The 13,300-nt window shown below is 44.5% G+C and overlaps 1 protein-coding gene across 1 annotated transcript in view; it reads left to right on the forward strand.

Annotated features, from left to right (window-relative positions):
• The window catches only part of LOC112229308 (thrombospondin type-1 domain-containing protein 7A-like), a 190,064-nt gene extending 176,764 nt beyond the window's left edge, over window positions 1-13,300 (forward strand). Inside the window, exons 26-28 of the mRNA XM_042319532.1 lie at window positions 2,730-2,943; window positions 6,710-6,797; window positions 10,692-13,300. Coding sequence (XP_042175466.1) covers window positions 2,730-2,943; window positions 6,710-6,797; window positions 10,692-10,782 — 393 coding nt within the window. The 3' untranslated portion in view covers window positions 10,783-13,300. The remainder of the gene's footprint in view (window positions 1-2,729; window positions 2,944-6,709; window positions 6,798-10,691) is intronic.

Consider the following 13,300-nt stretch of genomic DNA (forward strand, 5'->3'; position numbering starts at 1 on the left):
ACATGTCTAGCTGAATATGGCCCAAATGTGTCTGTTTGTGTAGTGTCGGTCCAATGTTTCATAAGTTGAAAAAGAAGATTCCAGAGAATGTCCATACACACAAAAGCTTATCTCTCTCAAATGTTGTGCACAAATGTGATTACATTCTTGTTAGTGAGCATTTCTTCTTTGCCAGGATAATCCATCCACCTGACAGATGTGGAATATCAAGAAGCTGATCAAACATGATCATTACACAGGTGCAATTTGTGTTGTGGACAATAAAAGGCCACTCTAAAATGTGAAGTTTGGTCACACAACACAACGGATGTCAAACGTTTTTGAGGGAGTGTGCAATTGGCATGCTGACTGCAGGAATGTCCACCAGAGCTGTTGCCAGATAGCTGGAATTTGGAGAATTTGGCAGTACATCCAAACGGCCTCACAACCACAGACCACGTGTATCCAAGCCGGCCCAGGACCTCCACATCCGGTTTCTTCACCTGCTGGATGGTCTGAGACCAGCCACCCGGACAGTTGATGAAACTGTGGGATTGCATAACCGAAGAATTTCTGCACAAACTGTCAGAAACCGTCTCAGGGAAGCTCATCTGCGTGCTTGTTGTCCTCTCTAGGGTCTTGACCTGACTGCAGTTCAGTTTCTTAATCATGGCGGTGCGGTTATGGTATGGGCAGGCATAAGCTACAGACAATGAACACAATTGCATTTTATGGATGGTAATTTGAATGCACAGAGATACAGTGATGAGATCCTGAGGCAGGGGGTGTTGTGCCATTCATCTGCCGCCATCACCTCATGTTTCAGCATGATAATGCACGGGCCCCATGTCTCAAGGATCTGTACACAGTTCCTAGAAGCTGAAAATGTCCCAGTTCATCCATGGCCTGAATACTCACTAGCCATGTCAACCATAGAGCATGTTTGGGATGCTCTGGATCGACTTGTACGACAGCGTGTTTCAGTTCCTGCCAATATCCAGCAACTTCGCACAGCCATTGAAGACGAGTGGGACAACATTTCACAGGCCACCATCAACAGCCTGATCAACTCTATGTGAAGGAGATGTGTCGCTGCATGAGGCAAATGGTCACACCAGATACTGACTGGTTTTCTGATCCACACCCCTACCTTTTCTTTAAGGTATCTGTGACCAACAGATGCATATCTGTATTCCCAGTCCTGTAATTTAAAACCCATAGGGACAAATTATTTCAATTGCCTGATTTCCTGAACTGTAACTCAGTAAAATCTTTGAAATTGTTGCATGTTGCATTTGTATTTTTGTTCAGTATATGTTTGTGTTTTAAGTGATTTCCCAGGGCTGGGAGAGAGAAACAGTGTTTCTGTGATTGTGTATGCTGTATATCCTGTTCCATTTCATTTTTTCTGTCTATCAGATTCCCTGTTATTGCGTGTGTCTATATATGCATGCATGCATGTGTGTGTATACGAGAAGATGTGCATGTGCGTGTACGTGTGTGTCGGTGTGTGTCTGTTTGTGTGTGCATGCACATGCAGGTCTTGGTGTGTGTAAGCTGTGTGTGTCAGCCACAGACTCGGCCATGCTGTAGAACCAGGCTGCATAACAAGCCAGTGATAAGGCTGCATCCTCATCCTGCCCCTCTCTTTGTCTGCCACTTTGGTTATGCTAATCAGCCCTCCTGTTTCCTGCCCTGTTCTTTCATCCGTCGACCATGTGTGTGTGTGTGTTCAGCCGTACAGCCACTGATTGCATTGTGGGTATTTCTTCTCGGGGTGATTATCCTCCGGAGATTGCTGGGGAATAGGGGAGCCCCCCGCCAAGCAGGCAGATGAATGAACAGAGAGAGAGGGATGAGAGAAACAGAGCACCAGAAACCTCTGGGTTGGGCAGATGAATGAACAGAGAGAGAGGGATGAGAGAAACAGAGCACCAGAAACCTCTGGGTTGGGCAGATGAATGAACAGAGAGAGAGGGATGAGAGAAACAGAGCACCAAAAACCTCTGGGTTGGGCAGATGAATGAACAGAGAGAGAGAGGTGAGAGAAACAGAGCACCAGAAACCTCTGGGTTGGGCAGATGAATGAACAGAGAGAGAGGGATGAGAGAAACAGAGCACCAGAAACCTCTGGGTTGGGCAGATGAATGAACAGAGAGAGAGGGATGAGAGAAACAGAGCACCAGAAACCTCTGGGTTGGGCAGATGAATGAATGGAGAGAGAGGGATGAGAGAAACAGAGCACCAGAAACCTCTGGGTTAGGCAGATGAATGAACAGAGAGAGCGATGATAGAAAGAAGGAGACAGAGAAGAATAAGAGAAAGAGAGAAGGAACATGGGTTAACTTTGGGCTGGCTGTATACCCCAACCCAAACCGACCCCACCCTTTAAATCTCAAAGCACGATTTTCTGTCTGATCCCCCCCCTCTTTCAAAGCAGCAGTAGCATCACAAAGGGGTTTGAAACGTGCGATGGTTCATTTTAATACTGCCCAGATATGAGGCTGAGCTCAAACTGAGGGATGATTAATTCAGTTACACCTGAGAATATTTGAAATAACCTTACTTATTAACATCCAACTTGATGCTTAACCAGGTCAGTAGCCTCCGACAGCTGTATTTGCTCTGCTAAAAGAGATGAAACTGACAAAAATCATTTCATATTGACCGTCTCTGACATGCCTGCAAGAGCAGCTTGATGTGCGAGTTCATTTCCCTTATACATGTGTGTTCCTCCCCTCTTCTCCTAGGCGGGTGTGTGTGGTTGCGATGAGGGCTACACGGAGGTGATGACATCAGACGGCCTGCTGGACCAGTGTACGGTGATCCCTGTGTTAGAGATCCCCACGGCAGGGGACAACAGGGCTGACGTGAAGACCATCAGGGCGGTCAGCCCCACACAGCCCTCCAACAGCCTGCCTGGCCGAGCTGGACGCACCTGGTTCCTACAGCCCTTCGGACCAGGTACACTAACCAGACAGATTTACTCTAGCAATTTACGGGACAGTCAAATCAAATCAAATTTTATTTGTCACATACACATGGTTAGCAGATGTTAATGCGAGTGTAGCGAAATGCTTGTGCTTCTAGTTCCGACAATGCAGTAATAACCAACAAGTAATCTAACTAACAATTCCCAAAAAAACCTACTGTCTTATACACAGTGTAAGGGGATAAATAATATGTGCATAAAGATATATGAATGAGTGATGGTACAGAGCAGCATAGGCAAGATACAGTAGATGGTATCGAGTACAGTATATACATATGAGATGAGTATGTAAACAAAGTGGCATAGTTAAAGTGGCTAGTGATACATGTATTACATAAAGATGCAGTAGATGATATAGAGTACAGTATATACGTATACGTATGAGATGAATAATGTAGGGTATGTAAACATTATATTACGTAGCATTGTTTAAAGTGGCTAGTGATATATTTTACATCAATTCCCATTATTAAAGTGGCTGGAGTTGAGTCAGTGTGTTGGCAGCAGCCACTCAATGTTAGTGGTGGCTGTTTAACAGTCTGATGGCCTTGAGATAGAAGCTGTTTTTCAGTCTCTCGGTCCCAGCTTTGATGCACCTGTACTGACCTCGCCTTCTGGATGATAGCGGGGTGAACAGGCAGTGGCTCGGGTGGTTGTTGTCCTTGATGATCTTTATGGCCTTCCTGTAACATCGGGTGGTGTAGGTGTCCTGGAGGGCAGGTAGTTTGCCCCCGGTGATGCGTTGTGCAGACCTCACTACCCTCTGGAGAGCCTTACGGTTGTGGGCGGAGCAGTTGCCGTACCAGGCGGTGATACAGCCCGCCAGGATGCTCTCGATTGTGCATCTGTAGAAGTTTGTGAGTGCTTTTGGTGACAAGCCGAATTTCTTCAGCCTCCTGAGGTTGAAGAGGCGCTGCTGCGCCTTCTTCACGATGCTGTCTGTGTGAGTGGACCAATTCAGTTTGTCTGTGATGTGTACGCCGAGGAACTTAAAACTTACTACCCTCTCCACTACTGTTCCATCGATGTGGATAGGGGGGGTGTTCCCTCTGCTGTTTCCTGAAGTCCACAATCATCTCCTTAGTTTTGTTGACGTTGAGTGTGAGGTTATTTTCCTGACACCACACTCCGAGGGCCCTCACCTCCTCCCTGTAGGCCGTCTCGTCGTTGTTGGTAATCAAGCCTACCACTGTTGTGTCGTCCGCAAACTTGATGATTGAGTTGGAGGCGTGCGTGGCCACGCAGTCGTGGGTGAACAGGGAGTACAGGAGAGGGCTCAGAACGCACCCTTGTGGGGCCCCAGTGTTGAGGATCAGCGGGGTGGAGATGTTGTTGCCTACCCTCACCACCTGGGGGCGGCCCATCAGGAAGTCCAGTACCCAGTTGCACAGGGCGGGGTCGAGACCCAAATCCCGAGGCGGTCTTCTGGTCAGACTCCGGAGACGGGCACATCGTGCACCACTCCCTAGCATTCTTCTCGCCAATGTCCAGTCTCTTGACAACAAGGTTGATGAAATCCGAGCAAGGGTAGCATTCCAGAGGGACATCAGAGACTGTAACGTTCTTTGCTTCACGGAAACATGGCTCACTGGAGAGACGCATTCGGAGGCAGTGCAGCCAGCGGGTTTCTCCACGCATCGCGCCGACAGAAACAAACATCTTTCTGGTAAGAAGAGGGGCAGGGGCGTATGCCTTATGGCTAACGAGACGTGGTGTGATCACAGAAACATACAGGAAGTCAAATCCTTCTGTTCACCTGATTTAGAATTCCTCACAATCAAATGTCGACCGCATTATCTACCAAGAGAATTCTCTTCGACTATAATCACAGCCGTATATATTCCCCCCCAAGCAGACACATCGATGGCTCTGAACGAACTTTATTTGACTCTTTGCAAACTGGAATCCATACATCCTGAGGCTGCATTCATTGTAGCTGGGGTTTTAACAAGGCTAATCTGAAAACAAGACTCCCTAAATTGTATCAGCATATCGATTGCGCAACCAGGGCTGAAAAAACCTTGGATCATTGTTACTCTAACTTCCGCGACGCATATAAGGCCCTGCCCCGCCCTCCTTTCGGAAAAGCTGACCACGACTCCATTTTGCTGATCCCTGCCTACAGACAGAAACTAAAACAAGAAGCTCCCACGCTGAGGTCTGTCCAACGCTGGTCCGACCAAGCTGATTCCACACTCCAAGACTGCTTCCATCACGTGGACTGGGATAAGTTTCGTATTGCGTCAGATAACAACATTGACGAATACGCTGATTCGGTGTGCGAGTTCATTAGAACGTGCGTTGAAGATGTCGTTCCCATAGCAACGATTAAAACATTCCCTAACCAGAAACCATGGATTGATGGCAGCATTCGCGTGAAACTGAAAGCGCGAACCACTGCTTTTAATCAGGGCAAGGTGACTGGTAACATGACCGAATACAAACAGTGCAGCTATTCCCTCCGCAAGGCTATCAAACAAGCTAAGCGTCAGTATAGAGACAAAGTAGAATCTCAATTCAACGGCTCAGACACAAGAGGTATGTGGCAGGGTCTACAGTCAATCATGGACTACAAGAAGAAAACCAGCCCAGTCACGGACCAGGATGTCTTGCTCCCAGGCAGACTAAATAACTTTTTTGCCCGCTTTGAAGACAATACAGTGCCACTGACACGGCCCGCAACGAAAACATGCGGACTCTTCTTCACTGCAGCCGAGGTGAGTAAATCATTTAAACGTGTTAACCCTCGCAAGGCTGCAGGCCCAGACGGCATCCCCAGCCGCGCCCTCAGAGCATGCGCAGACCAGCTGGCCGGTGTGTTCACGGACATATTCAATCAATCCCTATACCAGTCTGCTGTTCCCACATGCTTCAAGAGGGCCACCATTGTTCCTGTTCCCACGAAAGCTAAGGTAACTGAGCTAAACGACTACCGCCCCGTAGCACTCACTTCCGTCATCATGAAGTGCTTTGAGAGACTAGTCAAGGACCATATCACCTCCACCCTACCTGACACCCTAGATCCACTCCAATTTGCTTACCGCCCAAATAGGTCCACAGACGATGCGATCTCAACCACACTGCACACTGCCCTAACCCATCTGGACAAGAGGAATACCTATGTGAGAATGCTGTTCATCGACTACAGCTCGGCATTCAACACCATAGTACCCTCCAAGCTCGATACCAAGCTCATCATCAAGGGAACCATCCAAGAAATGTCTTAGTTGTTATTATGTGATATTGGCGAATCTTGTTAGAATATCGGCCTATATTTTGTAGAAAGTAAATGTGAATATATTCAGGAATTGTAGCAGCATTTGCAGTAGAGCTACAAAAAGGTAACCATTCTGCATGGTGTCATTCCCGTTAGCCACATTGTTTTTGGCCATATCCCTTAGTAACGACGTCAAGAGGTATATGAACAGAAGTCTCACACCGACCATTTGCCCACATATTTAGGATTAGGCCGAGAATTTGTCATCCTCAGAATATCCATCAATTCTACTCACGGATGATGATGCGGTGGATCTTTATAGTCACAGAAAAATGGAGGTACAATCCACCTATAATAATTTACACACAACAGATGATCAGGAAAACATGTGGTGTGCTGCTCTACTGCACAGGAATGGAGGTGCAGAGAAGCTGTTCACATTAGAGTCCAATGTGAGCTGTCACTGACGTTGGTCACTTGCCAGTGTGCTAAGTGTGTGTGTGGTGTGTCCTTCTCTACAGATGGTAAACTGAAGACATGGGTCTACGGTGTGGCAGCTGGAGCTTTTGTTCTACTCGTCTTTATAGTCTCCATGACCTTCCTAGCCTGGTAAGTTAACCTGTTTGATAGTTTCTGTATATCAGTCATCTAAATGTCACCTGTATTATGTATGTATGTATGTATGTGTGTATGTATGTATGTATGTATGTAATGTATGTATGTATGTATGTATGTATGTATGTATGTATGTATGTATGTATGTATGTATGTATGTATGTATGTATGTGTGTGTGTGTGTGTGTGTGTGTGTGTGTGTGTGTATGTATGTATGTATGTATGTATGTATGTATGTATGTATGTATGTATGTATGTATGTATGTGTGTATGTATGTATGTATGTATGTATGCATGTATGTATGTGTGTGTGTGTGTGTATGTGTGTGTGTGTGTGTGTGTGTGTGTGTGTGTGTGTGTGTGTGTGTGTATGTATGTATGTATGTATGTATGTATGTATGTATGTATGTATGTATGTATGTATGTAATCACCTGTATGTACACTGAGTGTACAAAACATTAACCTCTACGAGATCTGTGACCCACCTCACGGGACAGTTGAGCTAACGTGCTCTAATGCGTTTAGCATGAGGTTGTAAGTAACAAGAACATTTCCCAGGGCATAGACATATCTGATATGGGCAGAACGCTTAAATTCTTGTTAATCTAACTGCACTGTCCCATTTACAGTAGCTATTACAGTGAAAGAATACCATGTTATTGTTTGAGGAGAGTGCACAGTTATGAACTTGAAAATGTATCAATAAACCAATTAGGCACATTTGGGCAGACTTGATACAGCATTTTGAACAGAAATGCAATTGTTCATTGGATCAGTCTAAAACTGTGCACATGCCATCTAGTGGCCAACACCAAAATTATGCTTAACCTGGAATAGTACATTGTGACGTTTCTCTTGCATTTCAAAGAAGATGAAAAAAAGAACATTCCTTTGTGTTGTCTTTTACCAGATCTAATGTGTTACATTCTCCCACATTCATTTCCACAAACTTCAGTGCTTCCTTTTAAATGGTATCAAGAATATGCATATCCTTGCTTCAGGTGGTTTTAAGGACATCTGCTCTTTCCATGTCAGACTGACCTTGTGAATCCAGGTGAAAGCTACAGTATTATCCCTCACTTGTTAAATCCACTTCAATCAGTGTAGGTGAAGGGGAGGAGACAGGTTAAATAATGATTTTAAGCCTTGAGACAATTTAGACATGGATTGTGTAGGTGTGCCATTCAGAGGGTGACTGGGTAAGACAAAAGATTTAAGTGCCTTTGAAAGGGTTATGGTAGTAGGTGCCAAGTGCACCAGTTTGTGTCAAGGACGGCAGCGCTGCTGTGTTTTTCACACTCAACAGTGTCCCGTGTGTACCGATAATGCTCCCCCAACCAAAGGACATCCAGCCAATTTGACACAACTGTGGGAAGTATTGGAGTCAACATGGGCCAGCATCCCTCTGGAAGGCTTTTGACACCTTGTAGAGTGCATCCTTGGATGAATTGAGGCTGTCCTGAGTGCGAAAGTGTGGGGTGCAACCCAATATTAGGAAGGTGTCCTTAATGTTTTGTGCACTCAGTGTATATTACTTCACGATCATATCAGCTTCATTTTTACCCATTCATTTTCATTTCAAATCATGTCATTACTTGTACTCTCCATTTTGCTTTTCTCTTTCCATCTATCTCCCCACCTCACCCGTTCATCCCCCCACCTTATCCGTTCACCCCCCTCCTCCGTGCACCCCCTCCCTCCTCCGTGCACCCCCCTCCTCCGTTCACCCCCCCTCCTCCTCCGTGCACCCCCTCCTCCGTGCATCCCCCTCCTCCTCCGTGCACCCCCCCCTCCTCCTCCGTGCACCCCCCTCCTCCTCCGTGCACCCCCTCCTCCGTTCACCCCCTCCTCCTCCGTGCACCCCCTCCTCCGTGCACCGCCCCTCCTCCGTGCACCCCCTCCTCCTCCGTGCACCCCCCCCACTCACCCCCCACCCCTCCTCCTCCATGCACCCCCCACCCCCTCCTCCTCCATTCACCCCCTCCTCCATCAGTCAGAGTATTACCCGTCTCTGTAACTGGAACCCTGACCGGTGCACTGATACAGTGGTCTGGAGAGGACAGAACGATCATACCATGGCTTATACGTGTCCTGACTGCCAGAATGAGGCACACGAACTAGAACAACAACATCCATATCAACAACAACAACCGCATCAGAATCATTGTCAAGATCAACAAAAATTACAACAACAAAAACATAAATATCAACAACAACATCAACAAAATCAACAACAACCACCACCACCACCAGAACAAAATGAACACTGTCAGCAACAACCATATAATCAACAACATCAATATCAACAAGAAGCACAACAGCATCAACAACAAAACCATCATAAACAACAAAATCACCACCAACAACAACAACAACAAGGCATTGAAACACTCATAACTTAGAGGTCCTGACGTAATGGCGGCCCTCGCTGCAGTGTTCACACAAACTCCCCTACCCTCTGTCTTTCTCTCCTTCCCACATCTGCTGTCACATGTGCCTGTCCGACCAATCACATGGAGCTATTGATGGAGGTGAGCAGGAAGTCATCCCCTCAGGTCCCTCTGTTAGACCTCTGACTCCTCTGTGCTCCTGGAGTTTGTTGAGTAGTCTTTAGAGCACCTCCATACTTAAACATACTTCTGTACAGAATCCATTTTAGGAAGTCCCTTGGTTATTTGTTGAAGGACTTCATAATATGGATGCCGTATATTTCTGATTTCAGAGATGCAGAACATTGATCTCATAGTTACTCTATAAAACGACCAGCTTTCACTTTTAATAGCATACTGTCCTCTTGTGGCCAGATAGAAGAATCACTCATCACCATTATTCAATGATCCCCTCACCATTCCAGATAGAAGAATCACTCATCACCATTATTCAATGATCCCCTCACCATTCCAGATAGAAGAATCACTCATCACCATTATTCAATGATCCCCTCACCATTCCAGATAGAAGAATCACTCATCACCATTATTCAATGATCCCCTCACCATTCCAGATAGAAGAATCACTCATCACCATCATTCAATGATCCCCTCACCATTCAAGCCTTTATTTGTTCCATCCATTCCTCCCGATCCATTTATGATGGACACATTCCACAACATATCTTATTTACATTTGATATATATTCATCATTGTGTTGTTATTGTCTCTCATCCCTGTGTTTTGTATGCAATGTTGTGATGTGTGATATATTAGAGCCTGCCCAGACATGCCACAGTGTTGTCATCATTATGTACCTATAGCTAACTGTCTACACTGTCTCTGTGTGCCATAGCCTAGTTTCCATTAAGGTGAGTGGGAACTGTTTGAGTGGGAACTGTTCTGGGCTGGGGAAAAAACCTGCTTTCTGTACTGTGCTTGTCCCCCTCATCAGCTTCCTGTAGAGTTCAACCTCTCTCACATGTCTCAATATAAAAATGAATTACAGCAGCTGTTGAAATTTTCCATGAAGTGCTGCGTTATCGACTGCACCATCACTTCAATGCTAGGACAAGGGGCCCTGAAATGTGCTTCTGAAATGTTCCTTACTACTGTGTTGTGTTGTTTTTCCTTCAAGGACAGTGGTAGTGTAAGAACAGAGTCATTGGCAATTTCAATATTGCCTTTTGCATGATGGTAGAACTGACCGTCTACTGAATGCATGGCCTTCAGCACAGTGATGCATGCAGCTCTTTACATGAGGCGACCAGTTTGAAAAGATAGCAGAGAGAGCTCTATGTATCAGGTGGGGGTAACTTAGCCATGATATGGATACATCCTTCATTATTATGATGTCTAGGCCTACATATTAGGGCTAGGGGTGTCTAAATGTCCTCTTCAAAAATTGAAATATAAAACATGTAATAACAATGCTTTCTGCCATTTTTATTTCCTAGTAAAAAGCCAAAGAAACCCCAGAGAAGACAGATGTATAACAACCGGCTCAAGCCCCTGACCCTGGCCTATGACGGAGACGCTGACATGTGAACCTCCTAATCTACCTGTGGCAGAATCATTTTACACTGACGTCATGGAGACTGTCGTCGTGGGAACAGACAGATTGGTTGTCATGGAGACCCACCTTTGACGGTTCTTCCCAGGCTATCAGTGGGCGTGGCTTAAAATATCTGGAACTCTGGGAAGACTTACATTATGTCACTGATTTATCAATAACAACAACAAAAATTAAAGTCAGACAGAAATCGAACCATGTTTGTTCATTAGTAGCCTAGAATTTTCCTCCCTCAATATTTTTGATTTATTTAATTTTTGTATCATTTGTTTCACAAGAGCCTTCACAAACTCTATCTTCTTCTTAAGGAAGTCTGCCTTTGCTTATTTGCCATTTAGTACTTTTTCTGTCAAATAAAAAGCCTTTTGAAACAAAGGTTGTTGGAGAGGGCCCTGAAAAAACACAATGATTTTTGCTGCAAAAGCATAAGTCCCTCCTTTGCTACAGGTGCTCTGTTGAAAATGAAATGAGAAACACGCAATGCTTTTTTAAACTTTTCCTGGAGAAAATTGCTGCCTCTCTATTTTTGTTCTGGACTGGATCCTTTTCCCTAAAAAATAAAACAAGAAGAAAGTGTCCTAATCTTGCAGAAATGCTGTCAACCTTTGTAGGAAATCTCTTTCTGCCTCTCCTTTTCTCTTCTGTTTTCAGGCACAATATTGCACTATATTAGTGCAGCATGATATGTACTTATGTCTAGGAAGCTGCCTCTCTCAATACAAGATGATGTACAGTCTTGTGCTAGAAATGTCAAAAAGTAGACTTTTTTTCAAAAACAAAAACTCACCAACATTTGTTAAGAATATTTTGCTTATTTTGCTTCTTGTATGTGATATGATGATAGGACGGACGATGCCATGTAAATATTATTTATTTTGTGGGCACCACTTTACCTTTGTAGTAGTATCTGTTTTCAACTGCACTTAATTGAGCTTGCCTGGCACAATGGAGCCATTGGAATAGTCCCAAAAGTGCAAACCCCACCCATCTGACACTCCAGGCCAGGCTCAATTAAATGCTCAAAGTATTGGAAAGAAAACAAATACCGTTTGAACCCAGGTCTCAACATGTCTCATTCTCTGCCTGACTGACTGACTTTATGTTTGTCTCCTGTGGTTTCTCTGACTGTTGAAGGCTTATTATGGTTAATCATTGTTTTTCCATTTAGTTTATTATCTTAATTCAACATCTCAAAGTGCACTGCAGGGAATCCGGATTCCGCATGGCAGAAAAATCATATTGCTCACACCATAAAGAAGCTAATTCAAAGAGCTGTTGAATGTTCATCGAGACACAGCAGCAAGTCTATTTGATGACGCTATTGAAAGGGTGCATTTTCACAGTGCAAGAGCAATGTGATTCCCTTTTCCTACTGCGAGTTTGAATGAATATGGTCTTAGTTGTTAAGACAGACGGAAGGGTGTGACTGGGTTTGTTCACAACGTCGTCTTTACCTTCTGTTACATCAGAAGAGAGAGGGTCCACTTTATATCTCGGTCTAATATCTACTGCTGTGTAACATCGTCAATCCTAACTAGAACAGCCTACTTGTATCCAAACTACTTAGGTGTATTGCTATATACATATCATACGTGATCTCTCAACACTGTTCATATTCAGTGTGGCTGTTACATCGGTTGAGAGATGAGTGTGAATACAATGTCTACAATAATCACTCACACACACACTTATGCTTTGTTCGTTCTCCCTGCCTTGGTGCTATTCTATGATGGGTTATGTATTGCAAAAGCTAGATAGAATGTAGCCTTGGGAGCCACAATGACACTCCAAGGAATTCCAAGGAACAGATGCATCAAGGTCCTAGATGTCGCTCAAGCTTCTTATGCTAATGATGCAGTGACATATCTGAAGAGTCAGAGTCCTCTGTCTGAAAACAGGTTCATAGCATAATATTGGCTATGGCGGACTAGCAGTTGGTAGTGCAGACTGTTTATTCAATTGTGTAGATGGACAAACCTCATGTAAAGTAAATGCCTCTGTTACAACCGTTCTATCCCCCAGAAAACAAAGAGGGTATTGAATCGTGGTCGTAGAGACAGACGGACAGACACATCATTGATCATTTCGAGGAGTCTGTTGCCAGCTGGTCAAAGGGAATGTTCACTTTTTTAAATGAGTTGTAAATAAATGACTGCATCATTTTTTTTATTTAATCATTATTTATGTATTATATATAAATATGTTCATTTCTTTTTTTATTGCGCAGTGTTAAGTAAAAACCTCTCGAAGTGTGTGTGTGCGTGCGTGCGTGCGTGCGTGCGTGCGTGCGTGCGTGTGTGTGTGTGTGTGTGTGTGTGTGTGTGTGTGTGTGTGTGTGTGTGTGCATGTGTGTTTCTGCCTATGTGTGTGTAACGTTAATGATCTTTGCTAAAGCGATACTGATGATTACCTTGTTAAAACAAAGTTGCAGAGCTCTGTCCTTTTCCTACAGGTTGTTTATATGTATCTGACCAGTTGCTGATAATAAATAAG

Source organism: Oncorhynchus tshawytscha, unplaced genomic scaffold, assembly GCF_018296145.1.
Source record: "Oncorhynchus tshawytscha isolate Ot180627B unplaced genomic scaffold, Otsh_v2.0 Un_scaffold_1528_pilon_pilon, whole genome shotgun sequence".
Classification (NCBI taxonomy): Eukaryota; Metazoa; Chordata; class Actinopteri; order Salmoniformes; family Salmonidae; genus Oncorhynchus; species Oncorhynchus tshawytscha.